Consider the following 26,095-nt stretch of genomic DNA (forward strand, 5'->3'; position numbering starts at 1 on the left):
CAAAAATAATAAGAATAAGGTTACATTACTTGAAACAAATAGATACACTATAACACAAATTGTTGAATCTATGCTCCCAAAACTTCTAATTTTTACACGTAGTTCTTAAAAAATTCATAAAATACGTTGAAAGATTCTTATAATTGCATAGAGAAAACATTATGGGAAAATGACATAGGGTACCTACTCAAGACTCTTTATTACAAAGTATATAGATAGTTTTTCTTATTTACAAAATATAACGATATTTTACGAAAGATGACGGATTTTCATATATTTTTCGTTTTTATTTTTATTTTTTTTCAGAAAATATTTTTTTTAAAATTATTTAAAAAAAAATATTTTAAACTTTTTTTTAATTTTTAAAAATATTTTTGTAAGAATTTATTTTTTTAGAAAATTATTATTTATTTTTGCTCAAAGGCTTAAAAAATTATCTGAAATTCTTGTGCATGAAAGCTGTATGAAAAATATATGAAATGTGTATGTGTGAGCGAAATTTTTAATATAATTTTCATACAAAAAATTATGAGCGAAAACTTTAAGCCTTGAATATTGTATGAAAGTTGTTACAATGTTGTTGTAGTTGTATTAATTTTTCAGAAACCTAATATGAACTTTATATACGATAAATATGAATGAAATTCTAAGTCTTGAGCGAGATATACACATTTCATACCATTCTCATACATAAAATTTTGAGCGTAATGTTTAAGCCTTGATCAAGATATACACATTTCATACGTTTTTCATACACAAAATTTGATCGAACTTATTAAGCGTTGAGCAAAATATACACATTTCATACACAAAAATTTGAGCGATTATTTTAAGTCTTGAGTGTTGTATCAAAGTTGTAACGTCAGCGAAATTTTAATCCTTGTCCGAGATACAAATTTCATACTGTTTTCATACACATAATTTTGAGCGGATTTTTTAAGCCTTGAACGAGATATACACATTTCAACATTTTTCATACCGTTTTCATACACTAAATTTTGAATGGTCTTTTTAAGCCTTGAGTGAGATATACACATTTAATACAACTTTGATACATAAATTTTTGAGTGGAAAAAATATATATATTTTTTTAAAACAAATAATTTTAAAAATAAATAAAAAATTTAAAAATATATTTTTTTTCAAAAAAGCATGTTTTGTATAGGGTTTGTAATGTTATATTTTGTAAATAGAAAACTATCGTCACGTTTCGTAAATATTTCTCCTTAATATGTGTATATATATATATATATATATATATATATATATATATATATATATATATATATATATATATATATATACATACATGTACTTTACCCTTTACAATATATGTTGGGCCCGTGCTGACACGGACTTCGATATCTAGTAGAATTAAGATATTTTAGTAAACTTATCCGTTGTAATTCAACGTAATGGAGTCAAATCGAACAATTCAAAATATTATTAAAGCAGGTAAACGATGCAATACAATGTAAATGATACAATACAATGTATCAAGACGATATTGCATCCACAAAATAATATAAACTACATATGGTACGACATAACACAACATAAAATGGTGCAATATGAAATATTGGGTAACAACCATTCAAATAAGTAGTTGGCCGTTGGATTAGTCTATTTCCAAAAATAGAGAAATTGACATAAATAGTCACCCAATAAAATAATAGTCACAAACGTATATATTTTTTGTATATTGATATAGAATATACATAAATGACATATTTTAATACATAATATATTTTAACACGTAATAGTATATATGTTTTGTATATTTGGCCAGAACATGTAAATATTTTGGTCGATTGGCCAACTGCGTAACTTGCCGGAACAAAAAGAGGATTAAAATAAAGAGAAGTGAGATAAATAGCAGCCCACCAAAATAATAGTGAGCAAATATATATTTTTCATATGTATTAGTATGATATACATAAAATTACATTTTTGAAATACAAAATAGTGTGTGTTTAAATATTTTTGGGCGACCAGCCAAATCCAAATAAAACGAGGACAAACAGATTTGAGGGGCTTGTGTATGTATAGATATAGCCCAATAACAAGGGCAATTTGCAGGATTGTCCTTCGCTGCGGGTGGTCTTTAATTTTTGTCCATCAAATATTTTTATCCTCTATCTTTGCAAATTCTTCCTTGCATGGCTATATTTGTAAAATTTTGCCTGAAGATAAAATTTGCAAAGACAGAGGGAAAAAGTTAAAGACCACTAATTTTTGAGGCAAAACTTAAAGAGTGCCAATTTGAGGGACAAAAATTAAAGACCACCCCAAATGAAGGCCAATCCGCGCAAAACAAAAAAAAACAAAAAACAATAGGTGTTTCCATGAGTCCATTGACATAAAACCCGTTTGGACCATCGAATTTCCCGCGCATCCATCCATCGCAATCGGCAGCAATAGTTTGATAATGCTCAACAACAATTCCCCTACTATCGACATAGATGGAGGCGAAATGGCAAGTGAAGTTGACAGAGACGAAGAAGAAGCCGTTACCGAATTACTCCGTGATCGTTTCCGGTTATGCACAATCTCCATTGCCCAATCACAGGGTACGTTATTTTCCCAATTGTTCATTTTGAAATGCCGTCTTTTAACTTGTTCATTTTGGTGCATTATTGTTTAATAACAGCAAAACAATGCGCTATGGAGGTTTCTCAACCCATCATCACCTGTATTTCTGATTTAGCCTTCAAGTTTGCAGGTATGTTTAATTTGTGCTTTTAAATATGTACTATTTTTATGATTTGATCAAAATCCTAGAAATTAATAATATTATTAACTATGTGTTATTATGCGCAACTATTTATAGTTTCTAAAGTTAATAATATACTAGCAAGGGGCTGAAAAAAGGATAATTATAAGAAAATGACTTCCGTTAATTATGAGGAAACTCAGTTTCTCGTCTTATTGCGCTTCAGTGTCGACGTGTCGTCATCAAGGCTTTACGACAAACTTTTCCTTGTGAACGAGCGTTTCTGATGAGGCGACACTAAAACTATCGATATTTCACTTTATCGTGAAAAGAAAATTTAATTTCTTTGTCCACATATTTGTTATTCATGCTTATAATTATTAGTCTTGGGCTAAACATATTTATTTGTATTTTTTTTTTCTCCATTTGGGCCTTTTTGCATTAAAGCCCCCGCTCTATTTGCGCTTAAAGCCCTGGTGGACCTTAGAGCTTTTTTGCGCTTTTCGCTTTTGATAACACCGATCTTATCTAATACATTTAGTTTGTTATAGTTTGATTTCATTTATTTGAATTATTTTGAACACCTTATCTAATCTTTATCTAGAAGATTAGAGTATTAGATTTGGTTGTTAGGTTAGCTCTTAGAATATCTCAAGTTAGTTACAGTTTCATGTATTTTTAAAGGAGATTCGCTCAATTGCTCCACTTCTCGAATACTCTAGTTTTTAGTTAGAATTGTTTTAATAGCAATGAGGTTCCATCCTATGTTGGTTTTATTCCTATTTGCACTAGAGGCTTGAGGGCTAAGGAAAATACATATGGACTTTAAGCGCATGTGATGTGACTTGAGATATAGAGAGCCTGTCAGGAAAAGAAAAATGCCTTGAGGTATAGAAGTTATTGGTTGTTTTTTCATAGGACATTCAACATTCACTTTCGTTTGATTGAGGATGACACTTCAATCTGTCTAAGGAGTGATATGCTGACCCTGCATGTTGACGCTATCTGCACTTTCCATCATAAAATGGACAATATATTTGAAGATTTCATTTGTGACTAACACGAAACCTGTTTCATTTTCAATGTGTACAGTTAGTCACTTACAATACAAACACTGAAGGCCCATCAAAAAGTGTCACCACATGTAGTAGGCAACTTCGAGGCTGTTCTTGTACCAAATGTTATTGATCTCGTATCTTACTGGCTGGTCTGTTTTGTACAAAATCCCATATGCTACAAACTCCATGCAATCGTACAATTTTGTCATCCACTATAGCTGCTCGTCTGAGAACTGTAATTTTATGCACTAGTGCTTTAAAATCTTAGCAATAGCTCCCCCAAAAAATAAAAGTAAAAAATAAAAAAAAAAGAATCTTAGCAATCTTAGCTGTTCTGGGATGTGAGGTGGGGGCCCTTCCAACTATCTATTTGGGCCTTTCCTTGGGCTTTAAAAACAAGGCCATGGAAATATGGAATGGAGTGATTGAAAAATGTGAGAAAAGATTGGCTTCCTGGACAAGTCAGTACTTGTCTTTGGGTGGTAGAGTTATATTGGTAAATAGTGTGATAGATGCATTACCTACTTATGTGATGTCTCTGTTCCCCTTACCTTGCCAGGTAAGGGATAGAATCGATGCTTTAAGAAGAAACTTCATTTGGCAAGGAAATAAGGACAAGCAAGCTATGCATTTGGTCGAATGGAAGTCCGTAATCACCTCCAAATCAAAGTGGGGTTTGGGAATTAGGGATTTAAATGCTCAAAATGCAAGTTTATTGATGAAGTGGCTCTGGAGGTATAATGTGGAGGGGAATAGCTTATGGAGAAGGTTAATCCAAGACAAATACGGCCAGGTAGGGATGTGGTGCACAGATATTGTTACTAGTCCTTATGGAGTAGGGGTGCGGAGATCCATCAGATCTCATTGGGACACACTTTTAAAGAACTCAAAGATTCAGGTTGGTAATGGAAGAAAGACTTTGTTTTGGGCAGATAATTGGCTCGGGCATGGAAGTTTGAAAGATCTTTTTCCTGATTTGCTGAGTATCTCTACCTCTCCAAATGATTATTTATCTACAGTTAAGGGATTGCAAGGATGGAACATTACATTTAGGAGGGCTCTAAATGATTGGGAAATTGAAATAGTGGAGTTTTTTAAGACCTTGGAAGTCTTCCAGGGGTTATCAGAAGCAGAGGAGAAGCTGATTTGGAATCCAAGCAAAGATGGGGCCTTCACAGTCAAATCTGCCTACTTAACAATCAGCGACTATGCTCATCAGATAGTCAACTGGCCATGGAAGTTTATCTGGAAGACTTATGCTCCTACAAAGGTTCTATGTTTCACCTGGCTGGTGGCTAGGCAGGCAGTTTTGACTCGAGAAAGGTTGAGAAGAAGGGGGTTCGAGGCATGCTTCAGATGTTTGTTTTGTGAATTTTACACAGAAACTAATAGGCATCTGTTTCTTCATTGTTCTTTCTCTATTCAGCTGTGGCAGCTCTTTCTCAATATTGTGGGGATCAAATGGTGTGTGCCTGCAAACACTGTTGATCTGCTTAAGAGCTGGAACAGTTTGGGAGTTTCAGTTAGACAGAAGAAATGGTGGAGATTGGTTCCTGCTTGTATTTGGTGGACAATTTGGAAAGAGAGAAACTCTAGGGTTTTTGATGATAGGGGTAATCATGTGCAGGACATTAAGATGATGAAGTGTTTACTTTTGTTTCACTTTTGGTGTAAAGAATGCTACTTAGAGGAGGAGGTTTCCTTAATAGATTTTATAGGGCAATTGTAACTGTTGTTTAGGATTTTTGTTGGCTGCGGGGACTTCTCCTTTGTAAATATGGCTTCAGCACTGCCCTAGTACTATCAATACCAATGTTACCAATTTCAAAAGAAAAATAGAATGGAAGAATCGATTTCTCACCAAACGAAATACATTGAAGTTACACTAGAATTACATCTTATTCAAGGAATAAAATAATAATTTTTTAAACAACAATGAAAGATGTCTTGGGGCTCTTGAGGTTTGAGATGGCTACATCAAGGAGCACAAGTGGTTGACAGTAAAGGTAGTTAGTAGTGGTGGTTGTGCGGTGGAGGCTGGTGGTAATGGCTAGAGCAGTGGTAAAATGTCACGTTTATAAGACTATCTAAATAAACATCTTCTTTATGATTTTAAGACTTCATACAAGATTTGAATGAACCAGACCTAGTAATAGCAAATAAGGGGTCGTATATAAAAACAAATGTACTTAATGAGTTGAGATGTTAATGATTCATTGAGAAATCTATTAAGTGGAAACAAATGAGGCCGTAGTTGTCTCGTTGCCGTTTTAATTGAATATCATGTTCAGGCATGTCTCTAACTATATATCTTGATTGCTGAAGCAATTAACATGTCTAACTATATATCTTGATTGCTGAAGCAATTAACTTACACAGTACTCTTTTTCAAGAGCAGAACAGCTAGCGAAGGACCTTGAATTATTTGCACAGCATGCTGGTCGTAAGTCTGTAAACATGGAAGATGTTATTGTTTCCGGTGAGTTCTTACTAGTCAATATCCGTAAATGTAGATCGTAGACATCACTCCTTATAAGCACAACTTAGTTTTATGTCTACTTGGCCTTGTCTATACTCACAACCTAGCTTTATCTGCTTTCTGTTAAATTTGCAGTCACTTTTCCCAGATACTCAAGAGTATTTTAAAAGTTTACTTAGCAGTTCACTGGAAGAACAATGCTGCTTCATGTATATGGAATCATGTGTTTCATCTGATCAGTTTAAAAGTATTGCATGTGTCCCTAATTTTTTTCCCGCCCTGTCCATAAGAAAGGTTGATAATCATTTGCTACTACTGTCAATTATTCAAAATTGATAGTGTTTGCCCTTTGCACAGCTCATTTTAGGTTCATTCAAGATAGACAACATTCAATTTTCCATAGTATGTGTCTTGTCAGAGCAGTTCATTTTCAAAATTGGTTTAACAATGCTCCTTTTTATGAACCTACGAGCTACTAATGTTTTTAATACATACTTCCTAGCACATCGGAATGATCACCTGGCTGCCTCATTGAGGTCCTTCAGCAATGACCTAAAAGCAAAAGAGCCCAATTTGGAGAGGAAGAGGAAGAAAAATTCCAGAAGGGAAGATAGAGTTGCTCGAGAGTTACTTCGTACTCCGGACACTTAGTTTAGAGGTGTGCCCAGTTTCACTATGTGTCCAGTAGCCTAATAGCTTGGTAAGAGGAGCATCTGTGCAGCAACCACAACTTTTTAAAGTAAACAGGTTGACAGCATTACTGAAAAGCTGCCTCAAAGTAGCGCCTCAAGTGCAACATGGTGCATTCTTTCTGAAAAAATGTTCATTTTTTACTATCAATTAAACCAGAAATTTGGTGATAAATTAGAGAAGATAAAGCAACTTAAACAAATTGGTCTGGTAGTACTGTTGATGTTGTAAAATATCACATTGTACTATAAAAGAAATTTCCAAGCTTATCTAGTTTCTCTATTATATGCAGGAAAGGGCAACTTGGAAGCAGGGAGAGAAGAGTATGAAGTGGAAGGATAGGAAGAATTTTTGGATTTGAACTTCCATGTCTCATTAATCTGGGACAAGCTCACATATTGGAGCTTGGAATAGTATTGGACAATATTGATATCATGCTAGGCACATAATGTAGCTGCTGAGAAGCATTCTCTGTACATGAATGTAGCACTTTTGCACAAATAGAGTATTTTCTGTATAAGTAATCAGTTTATTAAAAAAATTACTGTATTATACTTTTTTTAGTGAAGATCGAAATTGTAACCAGGCAATCTGAGCAATCCGTCCCACAATCGGAAATGAGGCACAGTCGTTGGTAAAAGCATTCATCAGTTAGTTTGGCCCTTTTCAATCTGGTTTTGTTGCCTATGTTTTGATAAAATGGTCTTATCATCTAAATCAACAGCACCGCAAGAAGCAATGGAAAGGATTTTGACGCCCCTATTTAGGGATGAAGCAGAACCGATATCATTCGAGAATCTCTTTCTATATTAGCTAATTGAGTTGGCTTTCCTTTTTCAACTTCAGAAAACGAAAAGCTAATGTGCGACAAAGAAAATAACTACGTGAGGGTTGTGGTGGGAGGATTGAGTTCCCTTTATCTTTAACCCGAGTTCTCCGGTTTCAGCTATGAGGATAGAGAGCTTTTGCTAGGAAAATTTTACGCCATTTAGTGAATCAGCTTGATAGAATTTGGATTAATCATACCCCTTTTAGTGAGTTAGCTCAGATGAATCCGAATTAATCACACTAATGAAGTTAGTATACTAGATGCTTGAAGAAAAGAAGAAAAAAAAAGGTCTATGAAAAATGAAATATGACTTTTTTATCCCTCGATTTATTTTAAGACTTAAATATCGTATTATAGAAGAGTTTAATATCGGTTATATGTATCAAGAATTAGCATTATAAGGGAAGCTGGAAAGACTTTTTCTCTCAGTTGTACAAAATTAAATAACGTATGTAACTTAAATCCCATATAAATTGGTCCAATCAGAACTGTTTTCCAACTTAGCCAGTTCTTACAAAAGGTGGTAAAAAACCCAGAAGAATAATATCTAAACCGATTAAAACACTTAAAGAGAACAATAACTGCTCATTAAGCACATCAGATATCTTCATTTTTAAGCATAAGATGAAATAAATACAGGTTTAAAGTTTGAAGTTTGAACAACATTTGAATTAGTATTTAGTGCAATCAGTTGGCTGGAAGGACACTTTATTGGCCACAAGATCATATCCAATTAGGAAATTGGCCTGTGCCAAGTTTCCAAATATAGCAATGTCCTCTGCTGGTACCATTGTAAGACAAACCAAACCTTCCTCCACTTGTGCATGTTAGGTCCAAGGTTTCACCTACTAATTTTGATGATAACAAACCAACATAATTATTTAATAAAAGAACATTTACTTGTGGTGAATTTATTTTTGGTACAGGTTTATTTGATGAAGAAAGAATTGGTGAAGATCTAAACAAAATATGGAGAAGAAGATATTACGAGATGGAATTACGGGAGAAGATATGGAAGAAAAAGATTTGCCCAAATCAATTTAGTAGAATCATGGAAAGGATATTTATTACAATCTTATGAAAGGAAAATATTCTACAAAAGGGAAGAAGATATTTTTGTTACTTAACGAAGGTCCAAAAATGATGGAGTATCAAGATATGCCAGAAGTCTCAAGTGCACAAAAGTTTCCACATTCAAGTGATCAAAATTCAAATTGTAGAAGATGAATGTGACTACATTCAAATTAATATAAATCAAGATCCGAGGTGAAATGAAGAGGATCTTGAAATTCTCTTGGGTTGCTTTAATAAGATCTCATATTTGTACAAGCCAAAAGAAGAGCTCAAAGATGGAAAGAATATTAGTCATTCTGGAAGAAAGATATTTATTACCGTAGCAAATCTTATGAAGGATATGGTTGATATTATTTGCTACGTTACTACAAGTATTATTGTGGAGGGAAATTATTTACCAAGATTTGTGAAAGGAAGCAGATCAAAAGGATAACTGTTATTGGTTGAATAAATGATACTATCATTTACTACAATTAAGGAATCAAGGAGCATAATTGTCAACATTCTACGAATGGAAAGGAAATCAATATGAAGGGCAATTCCTTAAAATTATTCAAAAGCTCTCTGCAATAGGAAAAGTGAGAAAAGTGGTCATTTATTGATGGTACAACATTCAAGGAAGAAAGAGATTATACAAGGAAATTCAATAGCCAAAAAATCTTCATTCAAGGAAAGAAGATATATTTCAAGACCTATAGGAAGCAGAAAGCAACAAGCTGGCACTGCCTTATTCAAAGACAGTCCAGATTCAAAGAGGTCAACCAGATATCTAAGTCCACGATTCATGCAACGACTAATTACTTCTTGAAGACTATAAAAAGAACAAGGAGAACAAGAAAATAGATACGCAGCCACTTATACTTTCGTCTCAACCTTCTCAAGTTCTTTGCTCTACTTTTCATAAGCATTGTAATCCTGAGTAACTTACTGTGTAAACAAAAAAAAAGATGAGAGATATAGTATAGTTGGTGAGGCTTTGTATTGAGAGGTTGTGTCATTGTTCGTTTATTTGGTGAGCGAGTGAAAACCAAAGAGTCGTTGTTGGTGAGCGAGTGAAAAACCAACTTTGTACGTTGTTGGTGAGCGTGTCAAAACCAAACCTTGTTCGTTGTTGGTGAGCGAGTGAATACCAACCTTGTAAACGTTGGTGGTGAACAAGGAAAACCACAAAGGCTGTACTCAGCTCAAATTACAAAGAGCTTAAAGAGATAACCTCCTTGCAACCCAAGGAACTGGATTAGGATACCACATTGGTTCCGAACCAATATAAAAATTCCTGGTGTCATTTATTTTATTGCTCTCATATTATATTCTGCACCCTTACTATTTATTGTGGTTTATACTTGTGCGAATCGAAGGACTGATAATTTTGTGCAGGCTGTCTTGGTATCAGTCGACTGGCACCAAACAGTAGTCGACTAGATTTTTTAACAGGCTTACAATCCCCCCCCCCCCCCCCCCTCTTGTACTTTCAGTGCAAACGTGCTCGAAGGTGATAACTCTAAATCCACATTTGTAAAATGTGCAACAACCGTTGGACATCGATAGTGCCATTCTTTGACTCGTAACATAGACCAAATGTTCCCGAAGGATCGTCCTTCTTCGTAGCATTGATCCAATCCACCAACGTTGATTCCAAATTCGTGTAAAAATCGTTAGGAAGAAGTGTTAGCGTTATAATATTACCTTCGTCACCACCACCACCAGCCGCAAAAGAAGAGCCAATTTTAGAAGATTCTGATGTCAACGTCTTATTCGCAAAACTGACACCTTCCAAATTTAGATAGTAGAACGTATGTGGTTCTTGCTTTATCAAGGAAGTTGAAACGACGTTACAGCCTGACACGATGTCACTATTGCAAAGTTGATGTGACTGCTAGCATTGGAAATTGATGATTCTAATGGAATTGGGATCAAACAATAATAGAATTTCCCATTGATTTCATTAACTAATTGGTTGATAATTGAAACTTCACCACCACTTAGTCCAATAATACCAGAGGTATAGTTATTAAACATACCACCATTGTCATGACCGCAACCAAAGACAATATTAGGAATGTCAACGTTATTGCCAGAAGTAGAAGGAAACGTGAATTTTTCAAAAGCAAGGTCACCACTAGTGTGTGACTGATCACCGCAACTCATTTGATATTCACAAATATTTCCTCCTACACAAGAAGAAGTCCCTAGTGATGTACATTCTTCACGTTTCACCCCACAATTTTATAAGTAGAGCTTTTGTTGGAATCGAAAAGAGGCGCTGATCGTTGGAAACAATTAATGCAAGGTTTGCATTGCGTCCATGTTAAGTCACTGCCAGTGTCAGCTATTGCTAGAATTTCCACCGATGGAGTTCCAATTGATATTTTCATGAGGTATTCGCCTGGGATTGGAGAAATCTCTGATTGGATTGTGTTGTTAGTAACAAAGGGATTTTTCTTGAAAAATGAAGCTCGTGAAAATGATCGATGGAAGGCATTTCGAAGGCGGTTTAATGGAGTGTTTGAAGGAGTGTAGAAAGGTGAAAGAGGAGAATCGCGGTGGATAAGATCAAGAGTGAAGTCATATTCACCACGCTTATTGCTTACTATTTTGCGACAAGAAACAAAAGAGAGATCAAAGAAAATTAAAAAGACTAATGTAGGAGAAATAGTGCTAGCTTTAGTATTCATCTTCGTGAGTTGTATGGTATTCGAGAATAGTGAGAAATAATGAAGAAAATTAGCTATTGATTAGTACCATTTTATAGGTAAAAATAAGAGAGTGGAAATGCATATAAGAATGTGGAAAGTTAAGGGAAATATGTGATTTTGAGGTAATGCATTGGAAGAAATTTTAATAAATATACCAAAGGCAGAGTATAATAATTAAGAAGTGAAACATTTTTTTAAAAAAAATTTGTTCAATGATGAGTTTCACTTTCCATAATAACCCATATCCAAGAGGATTCATTTAATATATTCCCGCAAATATAATACCATGCATTAATTTTCTGGGCATTAATTAATACTCATTAATATATATAACTAGTTTAGTGTACGTGCGTTGCACGTGCGTATCGTGTCAAACAATAAGCATATACATAGATTATTGAAAAACAAAAATTGACGTAGTTAATTAGATCATGGCATGATAATAATTAGAAAATCATGAAGCAACAAACATATAATTTTCAAGACTAAATTCATGTATAACAACAATATAAATGAAGAAAATAAACATCACGACTCTAAACATTCACGCAAATATATAATAATGGTATCAACATAAAAAGTGTAGGTCAATATGCATAACAAAAAATAAAACGACGACATATACCTTCAACCTAAAATCCTAGCCAAAACTATTTCATATAACTTTAAAAACAAACAAAAAAAAAAAGACAAAAAAACAAAAAAAAAAAAGAAAAACAAACAAATTTGTCCAACCTTCCATGAATTGAGTTTTCTACGAAAGAAACATCATCATCCACCTCATAGTTGGCTCTGCACCAATCTGATTTAGTTTCACTTGCCCCTACATAAAATTGCAAACAAAAACACACGATCGGTTTATCATGGTACACAACTACACACGTTCAATTTGAGTTGGAAAGTAATTCGGATCCCGACGACGGATTTTCTTTCGTAAAAAAGTAAGACAGTTTTCTTTTGCCAAAAATTAAGGCATTTTATCAAAAGTAACGACAGATTTTTATTAAAATTTTTATTTTAACATGAAATTTTAAGTTGAAATCAATTGCTATATATATATATATATATTTTATTTATTTATTTTATTTTTGGTTAAAATTTGCTATATATTAACTTGGCATGTATATGCTTGTGGTGATGGTCACGAAAATTCAAAGTGGATAAAATTTTAATTCCATTCTACGCACTTTCAACATTAAAGTACAATTTTATGTCCCCAAAAAATTATTGTCCCAGTGTTTTCTTGCATATCTTTTTCTTAAATTCTAAAATAATAAGTTTTAGTAGGAATTTTTATTTTATTCCAAATTATTAAGCATTAATGGAGGTTCTAAGGGGAAATAATTTTTTTTTTTAAAACTCTAAATTAATAAGTATTAGTAGGAGTTCTAGAATTCTTCTATAATTTACCTTTTTGTTTTATTAAGCATTAATGGAAACTCTAAGGGGAAAGATCTTAACATGCAGCAATCGAGTTAATAAAATTACCTACAAATATGCAACAATCGAATAGGATCGAACTTATTTTCCTTTTGTAACGAAATTAGACTTCCTGAAGAGAAAAACTCCTCGAACAATTATGAGTACTCTGTGCATAATTAAATACTTAATTATTTAAGGAAAATAGTAAATGAGAATTTTGTCTAATTTAGTGTACGTGCAGCTGTATCGCGTCAAACAATAAATATATACATATATTATTGAAAAACAAAAATTAACATTAAAATAAATGCAATATCTATTTAAATGACTAATAAATATTATATAATATAATAAAAAGAAAAATATCTATAACTGGAAATCTTTTAAAAACAATTTAGAATCTAAAACATACCAATATTGTTGTTCATTCAGGCACAAAGTGCACTAGACAAAGAAGAAGAAATTCACCATGTTAAATGAGTACTTCTGACTTTTTCATCCTGAAATCAACATATTGATTTGGGAAAAATAACAATTCATAAACATACAACAAATAACATGATTTGTTCTCTGCATCGAAAAAGTCATGATGAAATTAACTTCTTTTGTCTATTTCGTCAACTAAACAAAATTAATAAACATCATGTTCAATTTCAATATAAAGCTACAATTTACTTTGATTATTACAAGTCAAAGACCGAAGAAGAATTACCTCTAAAAATAGTGGTTTTGAAGTCCTAAATATTAGAAAAATAATTAAATATTTATTCCTAAATAAATATAAAGAATATAATTAAACTATAATTCTATTTTGATATATTTAATTATCTCAAACTCTATTTGTCTATATATCTATATATATATATATATATATATATATATATATTAGAATCTGAAAGTTCTACGATTCGACCCCATCTTAATAACTCAAAAGTACACGGCTTTGTTCGTTCGTGATACTTAATGATATTAACCATTGAAGAGTGCCTTCTCATTCCTCCTCTGAAAAATCAATTGTGCTCCATATATTATAAATGAGAAACCACATCATAAGTAAACAATTCTCAAAACTTTGAATGATTAAAGGCATACCTGACCCTTTAGATTGATGGTAAAAGCAAGGAGAGCATAAGCAAGAAATTTAACGAAGCGAAGTTTTATAATTGAAAATCCTGCAATGAATAAAGCAAAAATAAAAAGTTAAACCTAAATCAAACCAAAACAAACTATAAAATAAATCGGACAAACATAAATTTCTTTGGGTACGCTTATATAGCCGACTTCTTCTTCAGGTCTCCAAATTTACTTAAAATACGCTTATACAGGACTTTTTCAAGTCTCCAAATTTGGAATGAAATGAAAGGGAATAAGGGCTTTCTTTAATAAAACTAAGCATAATTATTATAGAATATTTAAAAATGTTTGCTTACTCGTGCAAATGTGCGTATAAATTTGATTTCCATGGTATGGTAAACTTCATTATTAAAAGACTTATAATTAGATCTGAATTCTTATTAGCTATTAGTAAAAATCTAATGGACGTTACATTATATGCCCCTTTTTTAACTAATAGAAAGAAGCTATTACTTTACCAAAATCAAATAAGGAACAAATTCATTTAACCTAAATATACTAAAAATAACAGTGGGTTTTTTACTTTTCCAAAATATATATATTATTAGTGCTTATGAAAATGGTAAATAATAATTTTGTCTATTGTGGAGTCTTTTAATAAATAGCAAAAAGTTCAATCAACATTTCTAAGGTCCTTCGTGCTTTTTATATAATATAGGTTATATTCCAGTGTGAAATGATACAATTGCTACTACCTGGTTCACGATATTACTCGTGTGAATAACATCTACTTGGCTTTTCGTTTACCCTCCCAGATTTGTAACGGAGGACATTTTTAGCGCTTTTCCTAAATATCGGGCATTTTTGACCCTTTTCCCTAATAAAAACGTTCCTTTCATTATAAACAATAAGTTCAGGGTTTACAAAGTTTGATTTAAGATAAAGAACGGAAAAGGTTCAAATATGCCATTGAACTATCGGAAATGGCTCATTTATGCCACTCATCGATAGTTTGGCTCATTTATGCCATCGCCCGTTACCAAAATGACTTATCCATGTCATTCTTCATTAACGCCGGTTTTACAATATCAGATATGACACGTGGCCTCCAACTAGATTATGCTTGTGGGTGGGTCGGATGTATGAATCGAATTTTTTATTAATTTGAAATTTTAAATTGGGTTGGTTTAATTAAACAACGTAGACCTCTAATTGGAGGCCACGTATCATATCTGGTATTATAAAAATCGGCGTTGATGAAATATGGCATGGATGAGTCATTTTGGTGACGGCCGATGACATAAATGAGCCAAACTATTGATGAGTGACATAAATGAGCCATTTCCGATAGTTCGATGGCATAAACGAGCCAAACTATTGATGAGTGACATAAATGAGCCTTTTCCGATAGTTCGATGGTATATTTGAGCCTTTTCCGAATAAAGAATTTTGAAAGCTTCTTACTGAGGAATAAATATTTCCATTTGAATGCAACATTGTCATAAATTTACCTTTTGGCTTCTATCAATGAATATGTTAGGTTTCGTCTCCCCAGAATATCCAAAGTGCTAAGATAACCTTATTATAACAAATACATAAAATGAATTCTCGCCTTAATTTATTACTCCCTCAGGATAAGAAAAAGAGTCCACTTAGCCATTTGCCCACCCTTAAAAAAATACTAACCCCTTAAGAAAATACTAACTCCTAGACAAAAATAAGTAATTTGACTAAACTATCCCTAATTAAATAGACATTGCGATTTGATTATATAACACTTAATAGAGGCAAATCTGAAAAAATAAGTTTAATTCTTTTTTGATTTAATAAGTGGACACTTTTTTTTACCCAACAAAAAAAGGCTAAGTGGACACTCTTTTTGATCCGAAGGGAGTATTACTTACTCGGATTAATAAGAGAATGGAGGAGCTTCAGGTCAATGTGAATTGACCAAAAAGCCCTCACTCTCAGTAGTAATTTCGAGATTATCTTTGTTAGCCAAATAGCTGCACTTCTCTCACTTGAAGATTAAAATATTAAAAACGCTCTCTTCTCTCACCTCCTATTTTCATGCAAACCCTAGCACGTAGATCTCAAGCTTGGTAAACATGGCCTCTATGGCCGGTGGTCAGTCCACACTGGTGGCTGGCCAACCAACACACAATTTGACTGACCTTAATGTCAAACCTAATCCTTTACAATATTCAGATCTTTTCAAACCACAAACTTTGAATGACCCAATACATAATAAAAAAACAACCACTGCCCCAAGTTCCCATGAAGCCAGTAACTTTTATACATGGGGTGCCGTACATCAAATGCACAGAATCAGAAGTTGATCAAATGAATGTTATTGAAAAACTCCAGTATGCTGTGGTTGGGAAATTTCATATGGACAGCCAGATATTGAACAACTTCGACGAATAATCCCTGCACAATGTGGAATAAAGGGTGAGTGTAGAATAGGTTTTCTAAGAAACCGAATGTGCTCATCAGATGTACTCTCTTTGAAGACTTTGTGAATTTCACATCAAAACCTGTTTATTACATTCAAGATAGAGAGGGATACTCGTACCAATTGAGACCATTGATCTATGATGCGAAGTTCAAGATTGATGAAGAAACTTCAAAGACAATGGCATGGATTTCATTTCCAAATTTATTGCCTACATATTTTGTGAAGGAAACTCTATTTTCAATTGCATCGGCATTGGGTATTCCAATATAATTAGATATGGCTACTGTCAACAAGACTAGACCTAGTTGTGCTAGGGTCAAGGTTTTAGTAGATTTGGTAGCAGATCTACTCAAAACAGTGAGGATGGATATTGAAAATGAAAAGACAGGAGCAATAAGGACTGTTAATGTTGAGATTCAATATGATTACCTTCCTAAGTATTGCAAGGAATGTAAATCACAGGGACTTAATGAGTATGATTGTAGAATTATTCATCCGGAGCTTGCCCAATATGAGGGGGAAGAAGAGGATCAGGTGGATACCAATGAAAAACATCCAGAGGAAGAAAGGGCTAACAATGAAGAAAACAGTATAACTCCTAAGGACAAAGAAGTTGAATCCAGAGAAAACACAAAGCTGCAAGCAGATGAACAACAAAATGGCAAGCATGCTAATGACAAAGGCAAACAAAAACAACAAGAAGGGAGGCAACAAGGTTATGATGGGCACAAAAACAATGGGAGATACAATCATAGAAGATACAATAATCACTACAATCATTCAGCTAGAATTTTACCTAGTGGGAAGGTTCTTGGCAATCCTGGAAATTAGAATGCCATCAAAGATAACAGGAATTTCAGTGCTGAGGAGAGAGCTGCCTATCAAAGCAAACAAAAGGAGGCATCAGTCACTAGTACAAGCAACAAATTCTACACATTAGTGGACCTAGAGGAAGGAAATCACAAGGAAGCTGAAAAAGGGATCACTAATAGTACTACTAATGCTATCAAGGAGACAGCTAGGCCATGGGTTGAAACTACTTTTGCGAAACAAAGTCAGAATAACCAGGGAGTAGAACAGGTCATGAAGGAACAAGTCCCAATTCATAATCAGGAGCAAGACAAGACAAAAGATCATGTACCAGTCAATAATCAGGTGCAAGATAAAATAGAGGAACAGAGGGTAAAACATGATCAACTAGTAGAGACAACCGCACATAACATAGAGAGAACTATTACAGATATTGTAGACGCTGGTAACAAAAAAGAAAGCTACAACAAAGGTAAACAGGAGTCAGAAGAGCAAGAAGTACCCCTACATATAGAGGTACAAGATAGTGTCAATTCAACTGCTGCACAACAGAAGGAAATATCAGTGAGGCACTACATAAATCAGGAGAAAGAAATACTTAAAAAACCACCAGATGTTGAGTCGGAAACAGGAAAAATGTTGGAAGATGGAGATACTGCCTCATCAGTAAATGATAATGGGAAACATGAATGCAGTAAAGAGGTGGGTGATAAAAAAGAAATAGCACTACCAGCAGGGGATGATGGAGGCCTAAACAGTAGCAGAGGAACAGGCAAGTTCAGGAAAGGATAACTCCCAAGTGGTTGCTAAAGATCATGAAGTCCATACTGCACATAATGAAGAAAAACTCATGGAAATAGACATTGGAGACGAGGAAGAAAGAGACACTCATACATCATCTCTTGAGGAGGATAAAAATAAATGGTACATCTCTCCTAAACATGTATCAAAAGCTAAAAAAGGCCATAAAGCAAGGGGTAGAAGTGTTCCACCCAAGACATTGGGGGGAGTACAAACAAGGACAGCTTATGCAAAAGGATTTTTCCCAATGAATAGCTCACTAATTTGGAACATAAGGTCTGTGAACATTTAACAGGCATTTGATAGGGTGGTATTACTACACAGGCTGAAACAGTTCAATTATGTTGCCTTAATGGAGCCTTTCCAATATGTGAGACACATAAATATGTACATGTTATGGCTTAATATGGGAACAACTTGGCATAATGTAAATAGGAAAATCTGGATATTTGTACAACCTGACATACAAGTTTAAATTCAAGATGACACTGAACAAATGTTATTTTGTAAATTTACACAACTGGTAGATGGACAGGAAATGTTGGTTACACTTATATATACAAGTACTGAAAGAAGTGGCAGAATTGCTTTATGGGAAGATTTGCATAATATTTCATCTTATTTTACTATTCCATGGCTTGTGGGGGGAGATTTCAATGTAATTACTGATGCCATTGAGAAGTTTGGTGGATTGCCAGTGCAGTTTGCTGAAACTGAGGACTTTAGGCCTTGTATTAACACATGTTTACTAGTTGATCTGGGGTTTACTGGAAGCATATATACATGGTGGAATGAGAGATCAGATGAGGCTTGTGTTTTTAAAAGGTTGGACAGATGTTTGGGAAATCAGGCTCTTCAAACTAAATTTCCTAATCTAGGCATTGAGCATCTTATTAAACAAAGGTCTGCTCGCTCTCCATTGTTGGTGAACATGAAGGCTGATAGTAGAGTTATTAAGAAGTCTTCCAGATTTCTTAACTTCTGGGTGGAGCATGAGTCATTTCAAAATGTGGTCAAAGAAAACTGGAGGAATCTTATGGTTCATATTCCTTCTTTAACTTTCATAATAAGTTAAAAAAGGTGGGAAAAGCACTTTCTAAGTGGAGCAGGGATTCATATGGGGATATATTTACACAAATATCTTCTCTTGAGAAAGTGGTGAAAGTTCATGAGAGGGAATTTGAACAGAATCCTATAGGGCTGCATAGAGAGAGGCTGCAGAAGGTACAAGCTGATTTGATTAGATTCTATGCTATTGAAGAGAAATTTTGGAAGCAAAAAGCGGGTATGCAGTGGTTTCAAGATGGGGACAGAAATACAATATTCTTTCATGCTCATGTTAATGGAAAAACGAGGAAACTACAGTTGCAAAGAATTTAAGATCAAACAGGTACATGGTTGGAATCTGAAGAGGAGATAGCTCAGGAAGCAATCAGATTTTTCTCTGATCAATTAAGAGAAGATACTAATCCTACTAACTTTTCTATGATGGATTAGATTCCTAGAATGGTTACAGAAGGACAGAATCAGAAGCTTTATGAAATGCCAGAAGAAGAAGAGGTTAAAAAGGCTGTGTTTGGTTTAAATGGGGATAGTGCAGGGGGTCCTGATGGATTCACATGAAAATTCTTTCAAGCATGCTGGGACACTATTTCCAAGGACTAGGTAAAGATGGTGACATTTTTCTTTTGTGGACATGAACTACCACCTAGGTATATCACTTGTACCAATTTAGTTTTGTTACCTAAGAAGAAAGAAATCAACACCTTTTCTGATATGATGCCAATTAGTTTGAGTAATTTCACAAGTAAAGTGTTCTCAAGAATCTTACATGACAGGTTGGTATAGTTTTTACCTTCTATTATCTCACCTCAACAATCTGGTTTTGTTAAAGAAAGAAGTATTGTAGAGAATATTATGTTGGTTCAGGAAATTGTACATGATATTAAAATTAGAGGGAAGCCTGCTAATGTGGTCATCAAGCTGGATGTGGAAAAGGCATATGACAGGGTATCATGGTTATTTCTTACCAAAGTGTTGAGGAAAATGAGATTTGGTGAATTCACTGTTGATTTAGTGTTCAGGACCATTTCTAATAATCGGTATTCTGTTTTGATCAATGGAAAACCACATGGTTTTTTCAGTCATCAAGAGGAGTAAACAGGGGGATCCATTATCTCCTACTCTATTTATACTAGATGTTGAATGTTTGTCTAGGGCTCTGAATGCACTGTTCAATGAAGCTTGTTACAAGGAGTATGGGATGCCAAAATGGAGTCCATATGTCAATCATTTGGCATATGCAGATGACACTATTATCTTTACTTCTGCTAATGAGGAATCTTTGAGGTTGGTTATGAAGACTCTAGCTAATTATGAGAAGGTAAGTGGCCAGAGGATTAACAAACATAAAAGTGCAGTTTATATGCATTGTTTGACCTCATAGTTAAAGAGGTAGTGTACAATGTTACCCAAATCCCAGAAAAGGAATTTCCTTTTACTTACTTGGGGGTGCCAGTTTGCTATGAGAGAAGAATGAATATTCATTACAAGGAGTTGGTTGAAAAGATTCAGAATAGACTTAGCTCCTGGACTGGAAAACTGCTATCTATTGGGGGGAGAACAACACTGATTAAGCATGTTCTACAAAGTATGCCCATTCATTTGCTATCAGCCTGTGATCCCCCTGATGGAGTACTTGCACAGATACACAGATTGTTTGCAATTTTTTTTTTTAGAGTAATTCAGTTAGTAATTCAAGCAAACATTGGGCAACCTGGACAACTCTATGTCATCCAACAGAGGAAGGGGGAATGGGGTTAAGAAGTTTGCAAGATATGTCTAAATCCATGTTTACAAAACTGTGGTGGAATATGAGGACTAAATAATCACTTTGGAGGCCTTTTATGATCAATAAGTATCTAAAGAAGTTTCATGCAGTGATGGCTCCTATTAAGTCAGGGACTTATGTGTAGAAGAAGATGATCAAGTATAGAGATGAGATTGAACATGAAATTTAGTGGAAGGTTTAACAAGGCAATTCCGACTTCTAGTTTGATAATTGATCAGGTTTGGGAGCTCTGTATCACTTTACTCCACCAGATTTTGTGTGTGACCCAACTATTATTCTTGTAAAAGAAGCAGCAGAGGAAGGGCAGTAGGATGAGGAGATGCTAAGAAGAGTTCTTCCTGATGAACTGGCTGATCATATTGTACAAAATATTAAACCTCCAGATGAGAATATGCAGGAAGATCGGGCATACTGGAAGCTGGACTCAAGAGGCAAATTCACAGTAAGTTCTGCCTTTCAACTTCTAAGACAGAGAAAGGAGGCTAGCATTCTGTATAAGAAAATATGGATAAAAGGGTTGCCTATAAAGATATCTTTCTTTATGTGGAAGTTTTGGAAATTCAAATTGCCTTTGGATGATAAACTGAAGAAATGGGGTCATCAATTTCCTTCTAGATGTTATTGTTGCCAACATCCAGAAGTGGAAGACTTTTCACATGTTATCTTAAACTCTCCAACTGCTCAGGCTATTTGGAAGCACTTTTGTGATCCAGTGGGGTTGAATATTGATAATCTTCAAGTTACTCAAATAATTAATAGTTTGTGGGATCTACCTGGAAAGCCTCATATTAAATGTATTTATCAAGCTGTCCCTGCTATCATAATTTGGAAACTTTTAAAAAATAAGAAACACTATGAGACATAATGGTTAGGTTTCAGTCTCTAAACTCATCTATCAAGTGATGCATACTTTGATTCAGTTCATGAAAGTGAGAAGGAAAAATTTCAAATATGCACCTTATAGATGAAGTGTTGTTGTGGAAGCTTTACTGAGATACTCTCCAAAGGTGAAAGTAACTAAAGTTCTCTGGAAATTACCAGAAGCTGGATGGTTAAAGGTTAATAGTGATGGTGCTTCTCCAAAGGTTAATACCAGAACCTGGGAATTTTGTGTAAGGAATGAGATGGACAATGTGTACAAGCCCAGTCTAAAGAGATGGAGGACCCTTTAAGTACAAACACATAAGCAGAAGCAATGGCTATTCTTAAAGCTCTCCGATATTTGAAGGATACTTAGTGGGATAAAATCATGATTGAAATAGATTCATTACTGTTGAAAAACATCATTCAGAGGAATTGGGAAATACCCTGGCAAGTTGTCACCATGGTGGAAGAAATATGTAGGATTATGAAAGATAAAATAGTGGTGATAGAGCATATTTATAGGGAGGGTAATAAATTAGCAGATTATCTTGCTAATTTAGCTCTGGATAATGGTGAGGTGCAGTTCAATTCATTTCAAGATATGGAGAGTCAATGTTGAAGATTAGTGAATAGCGACAAATTGCAAATAAGCAAGTCAATTCTAAGGGAGGTTTGGAGCAGAGGAAATTTTCACATTCAAATCTTTTGGGAGGAGAATGTGAAGAAGGTTTATAATAACAGTTTGTTAATGTTTGCAGGTATTCTAAACATACATGGAGGCACTTTAAGGTCAATAGTAACAAAGCAAACTATCACAGAGAAAAAACAATCAGCAATCATTCAAAGCATATACATGAGACACAAGTCAGCAACAACAAACACAGGGACAACAATCACTTTCAATATGCAATTCAGAAAAGCATTAATATTGGCATTAATTTGTTAAAGTTGATGGAAGTTAGATTTGTGGTACTAGAACCATTAGTGCTCAATCGAATGAGCAGAAATCAATTTATATGGGTTGAGACCAATAAAAGGAAGAGTAACAGCTATCTCCATGTTCATATGGACAAGGATACACGAAGAAAGCATGAAGGAAATCGTACCTCTTTTAGTCAGCATAAGATGAAACAACACCAAACTAAGAAGAGATCCGAAGCAGATCTGGGAGTTTTTTGCGATAAATGCAGCTCGGATGGGTCATGGAAATACAAGAAAACAAGATTCAGGTGATATGCAGAGCCAAATCAACATAAATTGTGAGAGGAGAAGAGTGGGTCACCTGAAAATACCAAGTCACCAAGAAGAGATAACTCATATTCGAGGTGGGGAATCGACAAGCTTAAGCATCAACGAGCTCAAAACAAGTTGATAAAGGATAAATTTTCACATGAATATGTGAAATTGATAGAGAGAAAGAACAGAAAATGAAGAGGATGCACCAATTTAGGGATTTGGCAATAGTGAACTTTCCCGTTTCATTTTATGCCTTTGTTTTCCTTTTAATTTAGTTGTTTGGACCTCTTTCTTTTGAATAATACAAAATCAACCCCTCGGGGTCTTGTTGACACCCAATTTTGTCCCGTCTCTCTGCCAAAATACCTATTTTTAAGCTTCTAATATTTTCGGGAAAAATAAAAAATATATATATTATGTTTACTATAATTATTAGCCTCTTATCAATACCGCCATTGTATTATTCTATCAATTATTATTATTTACCGTATTTTATTATTATTATTATTATTACTATTATAATTATTATTATTATTCACAATTTTTATCATTCCAGTACTTTTACCAGCTTACGCACACACATCGCATTTATCTTTGTATAATTAAATAATAGTATTTATTTAGTGCGGATTTTCAAAGAAAAATAACATATATTATTACACGGCTATCATAACACCATATGATCTTATTACCCGAGTCTAATAATCACACATTTTTTGGTATTAAGTAATATTTTGTCACCCTCGGTATATTCATTAATTAAATGGGTCTTTTATTCAAATTTAAAGCCAAACTATTTCTTGCACTCGGTCCGCATTTTGACTTACCGGACTCCAAATTAAAGCCCGATTGACTCTTGGTAATTTTTAGGACTAGTCCGTATCCCTTGTCTCAATTTTTTAGAATAATCCATGTTTAATTTACTAGTCCGTTCTTTTAATACCCAGTCTAAAATTTGACCCGGTCCACAAATGGACCGGGTCCAATTCATTTTTCAGCTGAATAAGGAAACCCTTTTAGGGTTTCCCCATCACTTTCCTCCATACCACCGCCGCAACTCCCTCGTCTCCCTCCCCATTTTCATCGTCATCTCCACCATCGCACCTCCCTCCGCCTCCCATCTCCGCCGTCTCCATCTATCTCTCCATCGCCATCGCCCTAACTCCACCCACCTTCCACCATCTCCACCGCACCTGTACCCCCCCCCACGTGATTTCCACTTCCTCTGACTTCGCCCATACCTCTGCCATCCATCTGTTCCACTCAACTTCATCACTGACACCATCACGCCCCCATACCCCCACGTTACTTCCATTATACCACCGACACCCCACGCGTCTGACACCCCCACACCCGCTTGTCGCCACGTTACTTCTCCCTCTGTTCCTTTCGTCATTTTGGTCTTGAACCCAAAACCCTATAAAATGGGGTTGATTCATCGAAACAGGGGAGGGGTTTTTGGATGGAGAAAAACTCCCTAAGATCCGAGTTTCTCGAGTCGCAAAAAATGTCGTCCTAAGAAAACATAAGTCTCCTAGGATTCCCTAAACATCAGTCCTTTAGGGGTCATTTCTACCAAGTCAAAATATTAAATCAATTTTATTTCGTTTACCCTCGATATCAGTTCGAATCCGCACATATGCGAGCTGAATTTGATAAGTGTTCGGAGGTAGATTGAAGATTTAGAATCCCGTTCGCTGCACGACAAAAAGGTAAACCTTAATACATCTCTTGTTTTTGGTCTTTAGCATTTGCTTTAGTTAGTTAAATGTGTAGTTTGTCCCTATCGTCGTTTGTTTGTTGATATTTAGATGCTGTTAGAACAAGGTGTTTTGATTACTAAGATGAGTTGTGAAAGATGAACATTGTAATTTTGGGGTTTTAGACTGAATTCTCGAGAGTTAGAATCTGTTCAAAGATAAATATACATAGAATATACAGTGGATATCAAGGCACAAAGGGAAGTATGTGTTCGATATACATCTAATATACATAGCACTGTGTGTATAACTTAGGTATATTGGCATGTGAACAAAACAGTTCAGTGTTGCCTCTCTCTCACTCTCTTTATTCGAGTAATATACTCTAACATGAACGAAATCTGTTTGTTTTAAATATGATAGAATGATTATACGTCAATGTTGGTCGCTGATTCGATTTAGTCTCTAATCTGACACAATAAGGTTTGTTTGAGCCTGTTTAGAATAGCTCATTCATTTGCCGAAGATGATTTTGACATTTCAAAGTCAGCGTATTGTTCAATCCAAACTTATGTTTACACAACTCCTGATGTAGGTTAAGTCTGTTGTAGGTTAAGTCTGTATGTTCAATCAAAATTTGATTGCTTAAGTCTGTGGTAGTTTAACATAGTCCTGCAGATTCAGTGGTACTTGTTTATGCTCAATATTAGTTGGTTTCAGTCATCTATGATTTGTTGAAAGATGAAATCAGTATGATTAAATATGCTTTAGTATAGTCTGTAGATTTTGTTTGATATGGAAGTAACCTGGGATGCTGTGTTGGGTTCTGTTAACTGAATCAGGATTCTATGGAATTGTTGATTCATAATTTATGAAAAACATGGTCAGTTTAAACTTTAATAATGTGGGGGACTTTGCCTAATCCAGTCCAGTTTGCACATGTCGTTCTAAACTGGTCCTTGTGTCCTAATTCATATGCAGAATCACCATCAATCTAGTGGTATATCTAATTTAGACCTCCTGCTTAATACTTGAGACTCTAGTTGTTTTATTCTTATCATGTACACTTTCCCCTTCTTCCCTGATATTTCCCTCTGTTTATAAGTAGTTAGTTCATGCCTCCGATAAGTGTGAATCCAATGTGCAAATCTGTTTGTTCGTCTGCTGTGTGTTGTCTCTTTTGAGTGCTTGTTGCAATATCTGTTATGTTTGTTATGTCTGAGAGAACTATATTTTTGTAAAAAATATCTTGATTTGGTTCGTATTGCTTGCATATTGATAATCTGAAATACTTTTGTATCCTGTTCGTTTGTCTTTGCAAGTGATTAAACTGGTAATTA

General features: G+C 34.5%; 1 protein-coding gene and 1 pseudogene across 3 annotated transcripts; one reads left to right on the forward strand and one right to left on the reverse strand.

Annotated features, from left to right (window-relative positions):
* The first annotated feature begins 2,261 nt into the window (after positions 1–2,261).
* On the forward strand, positions 2,262–7,530 carry LOC132603603 (protein MHF1 homolog). Of its 3 annotated transcripts, none has more exons than XM_060316731.1 (5): positions 2,332–2,570; positions 2,651–2,722; positions 6,170–6,250; positions 6,753–6,908; positions 7,233–7,530. In XM_060316731.1, exons 1-4 carry the CDS (start codon positions 2,429–2,431, stop codon positions 6,899–6,901), a joined length of 444 nt encoding a protein of 147 aa, XP_060172714.1. In that variant the 5' UTR covers positions 2,332–2,428; the 3' UTR covers positions 6,902–6,908; positions 7,233–7,530. The 3 variants fall into 3 exon arrangements, with proteins under 3 accessions (XP_060172715.1, XP_060172714.1, XP_060172713.1); XM_060316730.1 differs by having other exon boundaries at positions 2,333–2,570; positions 6,753–6,950; XM_060316732.1 differs by lacking the exon at positions 6,753–6,908 and having other exon boundaries at positions 2,262–2,570.
* Positions 7,531–8,440: 910 nt separating this feature from the next.
* LOC132601633 (aspartic proteinase CDR1-like) lies at positions 8,441–11,518 on the reverse strand (annotated as a pseudogene).
* Between the last annotated feature and the right edge of the window lie 14,577 nt (positions 11,519–26,095).

Source organism: Lycium barbarum, chromosome 7, assembly GCF_019175385.1.
Source record: "Lycium barbarum isolate Lr01 chromosome 7, ASM1917538v2, whole genome shotgun sequence".
Lineage (NCBI taxonomy): Eukaryota > Viridiplantae > Streptophyta > Magnoliopsida > Solanales > Solanaceae > Lycium > Lycium barbarum.

Coding starts and splice junctions, on each gene's coding strand:
- LOC132603603 (XM_060316731.1), top strand. CDS start 2,429: ATGCTCAACAACAATTCCCCTACTATCGACATAGATGGAGGCGAAATG. Junction 2,571..2,650: donor CTCCATTGCCCAATCACAGG/GTACGTTATTTT, acceptor GTTTAATAACAG/CAAAACAATGCGCTATGGAG. Junction 2,723..6,169: donor TTTAGCCTTCAAGTTTGCAG/GTATGTTTAATT, acceptor TTTCAAGAGCAG/AACAGCTAGCGAAGGACCTT.